The sequence below is a fragment of the Dromiciops gliroides genome, chromosome 4 (genome assembly GCF_019393635.1).
Source record: "Dromiciops gliroides isolate mDroGli1 chromosome 4, mDroGli1.pri, whole genome shotgun sequence".
Lineage (NCBI taxonomy): Eukaryota > Metazoa > Chordata > Mammalia > Microbiotheria > Microbiotheriidae > Dromiciops > Dromiciops gliroides.
The window spans coordinates 124,022,591-124,031,091 of record NC_057864.1 but is presented as its reverse complement, the minus strand read 5'-3'; the positions used below and the strand labels follow the sequence as shown (position 1 = coordinate 124,031,091).

The 8,501-nt window shown below is 41.0% G+C and overlaps 1 protein-coding gene across 2 annotated transcripts in view; it reads left to right on the top strand.

The window, feature by feature from the left end:
- The first annotated feature begins 300 nt into the window (after positions 1-300).
- DUSP10 (dual specificity phosphatase 10) overlaps positions 301-8,501 on the top strand; it is a 45,568-nt gene continuing 37,367 nt past the window's right edge. Inside the window, exons 1-2 of one of the 2 annotated variants that reach the window (XM_043999485.1) lie at positions 301-724; positions 2,961-3,811. In XM_043999485.1, coding sequence (XP_043855420.1) covers positions 3,004-3,811 — 808 coding nt within the window. In that variant the 5' untranslated portion in view covers positions 301-724; positions 2,961-3,003. The remainder of the gene's footprint in view (positions 725-2,960; positions 3,812-8,501) is intronic. The other variant, XM_043999484.1, reaches the window with a different exon arrangement.

The following is an 8,501-nucleotide window of genomic DNA, read 5'->3' as shown; positions in this document are numbered from 1 at the left end:
AAAGTTACTCATTCGGGGACTAAACATTTCTTTTAAATTAAAAGAAAATGGAAATTTTAAACATACATTCGCACCGTCTCTGCCAGAAGGAAGGGCCTCTTTAAGTGGAAAGAGACATTTAGCCCAAGTGGAAAGTGCGGTCCATTGACAATTCAGCCCAAGAAAGGGTTAACTGCATCCTACTGGTTCAGTTTACATGTAAATAGAGAGCAGCTGCTCCTCTCCAGCTCCGGCAGGCTCTTTTAAGTTTTTGATTGGCTGCCAATGACATCACCGCCCGTGTTATAACATAGAGGACCCGAAGCAGCGTCGGATGAACCCTCCTTAAAGAGATAGAGCCACGCCCTCGACTCCGCCTCCTCTCGACAACCATTGGCTGCAGGCTGCTGTGAGGTGGCATTTGGGTTTCACCTAGAGCCTATTGGTCCAGACACTCATCCGTCTGCGTTAGGCCCGCCTCCTACGAACCTTACATTTACAGTGTAGCAAAAGAGAAAGTAACTATGTTGCAGCTGGAGATCAATGAAGCTAAGTGAATGGGGGTTTAATGTACAAATCGATAGCTACAGTGAAGCGCCAAATGGTGGAGGGATATACTTATTTATGAAGTAAGTGGAAGTCGCCGCCTACACGCCTAAGAGGAGAGGAGAGGAGTGGAGGTGTGGGATAGAGATGTGTTTGTGTGTGTGCGATGCGATACTCTCCTTTTTGGGGGGAAAAAAAGGTAAGGTTAGAGGGCTTTGGGCTGGCGGCTACGCTACTCTGTGCGCTCCCATTCTATGCGGTCCACTTGGGTTTGGGAGAAGAAAACCGAGGTTTGTTGGGGTCTTTGCGGCAGTTCTAAGCGTCTAAGGCGCGCGGGTTCCTCTGTGTGTATGAGTGATTGGGGGGTGCAGGGACTGTAGTGATATTGAGTGGAGGGGAAGGCGCTGTTAAAAAAAAATCATCTAATCACTTCATTTCCATTATAGCCCCTTGTTGGCAGTGGTAGTAGTGGGGTGGGATGTGGAAGCTTCCTCATAGTCTTTAGTAGATTTGGATTGCTAGACTTCATGATTTCGTGGAAAATATATACGACCCTCTGCTGCAGAGATGCAGATATCTTTGATATACTATGTGCGTGTGTGAGATGCCCCGTGCATCCACGCACTATATGTGAACGTAGGGAGTAGGGTGTGTGTGTGTGTGTGTGTGTGTGTGTGTGTGTGTGTGTACACACACATTTATTCTGTCTCTCTGGAAAGGAAGTCTATTGATGCCTGGACAAATCCTGTCAGGTAATATAATACTTTTATGCTTCCTGATATGACATGAAACAGTTCAACTGCATTCTCAAATAGTACTCATTTTTTCAAATATACCATAAGGGAGTAGGGGGAGTGTGAATCCTTTGCTGACATCTAAAGGTGGGTAAAGGAAATCTTAATCAGAGTCTGTATAAAATATGGTCTGAGGTGTGTGTGTGTGTGTGTGTGTGTGTGTGTGTGTGTGTATGCATGCTTTGATTTGGCACCGTGACATTTCACTTTTCTTTATGAGAATTCTGACAATTGCACATAAGTTGACATTTCTTCATTATAAACAGGTTTTAAAGTTCGTTTTGGTGAGCCATTCCTGTTTGGGGCTTGGCTTCTTTTCCGTGTGTGCCTCATATAGGAGGGAGAGAATTGGTCTGTCTGGGTTGTACAGAGCTGATGTTCCATCAAGCAGAAAGGACCCTAGCTCTTTTGCAGACACACTACTGTGTATCTTCAAGGCAGAGCCAATTTTGCTAACATATAACTGTTGTTTTAAAAAAATTCAAAATAAGAACATCTTTTTAGGAAATTTTTAGATCTTTAGAAATAAAGTTCAAACATATGAATAAATGGTGGTAGAATATAACGTTTACTATTAAGGCTTGCTACATTCTGGTCTACTGCTGAGCTTACAGAGGCATCTCTTTTGTGTATGGGGGTTGGGGGTGGAGGACACTAGGCAGAGAAGAGAAGGAACTGAGGTAAGAGCCCAGGAGGCTGGTTGAGAAGAGGGAAACTAGGAGGTGATAGATCTATCACGGTTAGGATTTCCAGGCCCGACTTTGGTGCTTTGTTTTAGTGCCACACTAGTCTAGTGGTAGTGAAAAGTAGTCAATTCAGATTAATGTTCAGATAAGTGATAGAAACATGTTACTGTATCATACTTTTTTTTCCAGGGCACATAGTACATATGGCAGTGTTGGATGTACTAAATATATATATAAATATAAATATATATATTTATATACACACATACATATATACATACATACATATACACACATATGTGTGTATATGTATGCATGTTAGTAGCAGGGAGTTAGTAGTTAGGAGGCTTCTCTCATTTTGACTTGAAGAAAGTTGGCAATCCTAATCGGATCTACCTAGCAGTATATTCCTATGATGTGTGCCAGTGGTTTTGATCACCTTTTTCTTTTCCTTTGCAGAGGGCAAAGGAAATAAATGAGAGCCTGCAATAGTAGACAACTCTATTTCTCAGACAGTTCAAGCATACTTCTGCCTCCCAGAGGAGGTCAGGAATTAGATAACCTCAGGAGATTCCATCGAGCACTCTGATTTGCTGATTCTTTGTGCTTTTAAAATTCCTACTCTTGGACTCATAATTTTTTTACAATTTTATTTTTGGTAGCCTAAATCCTGAAAGGTAAAGTTCATTTCTATTTGCATGGGCTATATACTTGCCCTTAAGTATGGAATGTCAAAATAGGTTTGAGACAGTTTGGTTTGCATCCTCTTTGCATACATGTGAAGGAGCTGGACACTTTGGGACTTGCATGTTAAAAGGCACTGAGGATAACCTTCCCCTGGAAGCACTTATTGGCAAGTTCCCTTTCACAGACTGAGGCATAGAATGCAACAGCCTGCATTTGTGACCTCTTTTGTGTCATGTGACTTTTCTTTTTTTTTCCCCCTTCTTTGCAGACTATCTTGAGTTCTTCTTGAATTGCCAGTTTTCAGCCTCCTCATGCCTCCATCTCCTTTAGACGACAGGGTAGTAGTGGCACTATCTAGGCCAGTCCGACCTCAGGATCTCAACCTTTGTTTAGACTCTAGCTACCTTGAATCTGCCTCTTCTATCAGTGATAACCACGTAGCTGTGATTGCCACCACCGTTGTGTCTCTAAAGGCTGCGAATCTGCCGTATATGCCCTCATCCACCTGTTCTGCCCGCTCCCTGAATTGTGGATGCAGCAGTGCCAGCTGCTGCACTGTGGCAACTTACGACAAGGACAATCAGGCCCAGACCCAAGCCATTGCTGCCGGCACTTCCACCAACATAGGAACCTCCACTGTCTGTCCTGCCAACCAGATGGTCAACAACAATGAAAATCTTGGCTCTTTAAGTCCTTCGAGTGGGGTGAGCAGCCCCATGTTGGGGACCCCCAAGCCACTTGCCAGCATCAAAATCATCTACCCCAACGACTTGGCAAAGAAGATGACCAAATGTAGCAAAAGTCACCAACAGAGCCAGGGGCCTGTCATCATTGACTGCAGACCATTCATGGAATACAATAAGAGCCACATCCAGGGGGCTGTCCATATTAACTGTTCTGATAAAATCAGCAGGAGGAGATTACAGCAAGGCAAGATCACAGTCCTGGACTTGATCTCCTGTAGGGAAGGCAAGGACTCTTTCAAGAGGATCTTTTCCAAAGAAATCATAGTTTATGATGAGAATACCAATGAACCCAGCCGGGTGATGCCTTCCCAACCACTTCACATAGTCCTAGAGTCACTGAAGAGAGAAGGCAAAGAGCCTCTGGTTTTGAAAGGTACTTGACTTCTTCCCCACCCTTCACCCTTAACTCATTCCTTTTGGGAATCTCTTAACTGTGTTTTTGCTTTTGTTGTTTTGTGGCTTTTGTTTTCCTTTTGCACTTAACACCAGTTCTAGCCCTCTCCACTCAAACCCAATACTCCCAACCCTTGTTATCTTCCTTACCTTCCTTCCTCCAAGAGTAAATTGAAATCCAGGGGCCTTGGGTTCTGGTCCCAAGTCTGCTATTAGCTAGTTGTGTGATTTGGGGATGGGAGTTGCTTAGCATCTGTGGGCTTCTGTTTCCATATCTGCAAAACTGATATAATAATGACTCCCCTGTTTACTTTGTTAAAGATGTAAGGATAAAATGAACAAATATATATATATATATATATGTATATATATATATGTGTATGTATATATATATGTGTATGTATATATATATATGTGTATATATATATATATATATATATTTGATGAAAGCACTTACAAACTAGAAAATGAAATCCTGATGATGTAAGGTGCAGGGAGTGGTGGTGGTATTATTATGAGAATCTTCATATCATTTCTGATGCGTTATTGGAGATGGAGCTGGTGGAGGAGGAGGGAATTAACAACAACAACAACGACAACAACAACAACAAAGTCGAGTTTTGAAACAAATACTTCTGTATGAAGGCTGGCTCACTCCTCATCACTTTCAGACCTCAATATGTTTTATCTGCTTTGGAGAGAGAGTTTAAGAATGACAGCTTTTTTTTTTAGCTTTTCCCCTACAAGTCATTGTGGTCTGGAAAAGCTGCTTTACAAATAATCTCTTAAAATATGCCCATATCTTTACTAAAGCTTTGAAGGGATAATAAGTCCTTTTACAATAATGTGGTCATGCCTCATCTTAGTTCTTTTCTAGATGTGAAAAAGTGGGTTGTCTCTCTATAGCACCCTTAGCTAAACCATGCTGTAAAAGGCAAGCAGCTGGAACTGTTGAGAACCTTGGGAATATTGTTTCCTTCAAGGGTCATTCCAGTGTCCCATCACACCTTGCTTTACATTACTTTGAAGCACCGCACAGGGCTTCCCATTGCCCCTAAGACGGTGGGACTTCCTCCCAATTGCTTTCCTTACCAAGTCATCACTTGGATGATACTTAAAGTGAGTCTCCTTTGTGTCTTCTGTGTCCTCATTGCACTGTGTACCATTCTTTTTCCACCTTGCCCACAGAGGAAAAGATGTATAGAGTTCTTGCCCCACTTCAGTTGTGTGTTGCTAGACTTTAGAGTTCTGACCTGTAACCAACCTCTAAGAAGTATGTTGACCAAAGATTGGTGGGACTGTTCATTGAGTGATCTGCTTATGCAAATTACCAGTGTTCGTTTTGCTAGAGCAAATTGGGCCTTTTTTGCATGTCTAGATGGATATAGTTTCTCATTTGTCACTCTCTTCAATTTCCATGCCTACCCCCACATATCTTCTATTAACTGGAGAAAATAAAGTTCTTTTCCCCCAGTTTTTTCTCCTCTTCACCCCCCCCCCACTCGGTAGTTTACTCTCATTGCATGTAGCCACCTGGAAAGTCCCATTCTTCTTAGATCTAGAAGACTGTGATGAGAATCGATGAATTTTCATTCAGTCATTTTCACAATGATACTGTGAGACTAAAATGTATATTTCTCTAGGTGTCATGGGCTATAAATTTTTGAGTTTGTCTTATGACATGTTTTATTTTTATTTTATTTTTTAGGGAGTAGAGGGACGGAACTTTTTCATGTCTTTGGAGGGAAGAGAAGGGGAAACAACAGAACCATCATCTGTCTAATGATCTTCTCTTTTTTCTTCTGTAGGCTAGGCTCTTAAGCATGCCTGTTTGGGAATTCTTAACCAATGAAGGGAACAAAAGAACCAAATTTCGATAACCCCTGTAACTGAGTCATGGTGGTAATTAGGAAGAGTTGTAGAAATAGTCCTCTGGTCACCAGTGAGCTGTGGTTGGCTATGGAAGTGGCTTATAAATCACTGGGCAATGCATCCCCCTAGTGAAACCCAGGGGCTTACCCCTATGCCTTATTGTCTTTCTATGCTTCTGGGGCTCTAGACATCCTGGCCTTATTCCTCAGTGATGAGATAGTGAGACTTCCTCAGTGGGGCGGGACCCATTGCTGACTTCACCACTGGGCGCCTGGTTGGGTTCTGCTCAGGGCCAGACATTTTCAGATTGGCGAGAAGCAGCGGCAGTCCAGCTTAGAAGACGTTCAGGCGGTAGAGTTTGGCTTATATGTGGCTTTTTCTTGAGATATCCTGTGGACTTGGGGTTAAATCTATAAGACTGAGGGAAGGAATATTAGGAGCATTTTATCTTAATTTTTGAGAGGGAAGGTAAGAAAGATTATTTCTTTCATGGACCTGGTATGAAATTGGGTTTACAAGATGACTGTAAATTCATTTTAAGAATTTTCACAGTTTTTTTGGGGGTGGTATATGGAGTGGGTAAGAAATGGGTTTCTTTAAGTATCCTCGACACCATAGAGAAGGTGGAAGTTTTTTAAACTAACAATCAACAACTTTACCTAGAGGTTCTCCTGAAATGTCCTTGCTTGGGGTCAAGCAGGTTAATTTGCCATTGCTGTTCCACAGGGTTTGGATTTAGGAAAGCCAGTACTTTGGTGGTCTAGGATTTTATTATGTAGAGTAGTAGTGGTGCCATTTTGAAGTAGGTAATTTTTCTTTTCTTTTTTTTTTTTTTTGGCAAAGTAGCTTGGGGCGGGGTGGGGGTGGGGGGATGGGGCTGAGGGTCAAGAAGTTAAGCATAGGGAGGGGGTTGGATGGGTTAAAATATACCATACTGTAGAATCTCTAAATCTTCTTTCATTTATTTTGAGAGATTTCTCTTGCTCCATGTAATCCAGTCTAATTTATGGCCAGCCCATCTGATCCTCAGTTTTATGTTTGTAAACACTGGTTGCTACCCTCACTGTCCAAGTTTTATGTCCCCCTGTTTCAGCGCCATGTTCTCCATTTTTGGCGCTGCCTGTCAAGTGAGAAGCTACTCTGTTACCATTTTAGTAAGGCAGTGTCAGGTTGGGAAGAAACTGATCAGAGAAGCAGGAGCCCCTGGGTTTAGGTTACTGTTCTAGTTTACAATCCCACCCATTAGTGACCTATGTCTGAAACTGTGTTTGATTTTCATCTTCTTCAAAGGGGTAAATGGCATCAGATGTAGGCTCCTTTCCTACCTGGCAAGAGTGTTCAAAATGAAAAAAAGAAATGTATATTCATCTCTACACACACACACACACACACACACACACATATATGTGTATATATATGTGTGTATATGTGTGTGTATCAATGCATATATGTATTCATATATATGGGAGGAGACAGAGAGAGAGAAAGAAGAGAGATTGTCTACTCAGCCCTTGTGAGAGCAGGAGATTTCTAACATGGTTTAACCGAATCCTGGTGAAGGCATGAGTGCCTTGAGAAGGCAGAACTGGTTCTCTGTCAACTGTTTCTATGAATCTCCAAGGGTTAAATAAGGGAGTGTGTTAACTTTCCCCTCACATTTAGAACTCCACTTCTTTCTTTCTTTCTTTCTTTCTTCTCCTTCTTTCTTTCTTTCTTTCTTCTCCTTCTTTCTTTCTTTCTTTCTTTCTTTCTTCTCCTTCTTTCTTTCTTTCTTTCTTTCTCCTCCTTTCTTTCTTTCTTTCTCCTCCTTCTTTCTTTCTTTCTTTCTTTCTTTCTTTCTTTCTTTCTTTCTTTCTTCTCCTTCTTTCTTTCTTTCTTTCTTTCTTCTCCTTCTTTCTTTCTTTCTTTCTTTCTTCTCCTTCTTTCTTTCTTTCTTCTCCTTTTTATTCTTCTCTTTCTCCTTCTCCTTCTTTTTTTCTTCTTCCTCCTCCTTCCTCCTCTTTTTTTTTTTGACAAAGCAGGATTCACAGGAACAATTTTAACATCTGCCAACTTGAGGAGTAAAAAGAGATGCTTTCATTTTCCTTAAAAAAAAAGAATGGAAGCAGAGAGTTGCTTTTAAAATATATTGCTTTAAAAAAAATCTCTTTTTAAATTGAGGAACCCCCATCGTGGTTGGCAGGATTTTAGGCATGCTGGGGAAATCTCTTGTATTTAAGGAGAGTGGGAGGACTTGGAGCAATTTTTTAAAATGCCTCATTGGAATCTTCTATTTCAATGTTTATGTTTCATAGCCCCCTTATTCCTCCTTTTACTCTCTCAAACTGGGAATCTATTACTCCACTGCCTGACAGGCCTAATGTGTTTTTATTGGACTATGGTGACAAAAAGGGAAAGGTGAGGAGAGAGGTATGAAAGAAAGCCCAGGAAGTTTGTACTATGACACGGAGTCAAAACCTCTCTTAGAAAACACTCCATGGTGCCTCCTGGGACATGAGCTACATATGATAAATGTTTCTACAGTAAAAAAGAGGTACCCAAAAGAAAGCCTTACAAAGGCCTTTAAGAATTTGGTGACCCCAAATGTATGGCTTTAACCAGTAAGGGAAGTTACCATGAAAATATACCAATTTTCCTAAATTTGTTTTTTTAGTCATTCAAATACCACTTTCTTACCTCATAAAGATATTAGGAAGATTTAAAAATAAGAAACAAAATAAACTGAAAAAAAAGGATAACAGAAAATACTCTTCCTTATGTAAAACTTCTTACTTGTTAATATTCTTATCTTAGCCTCC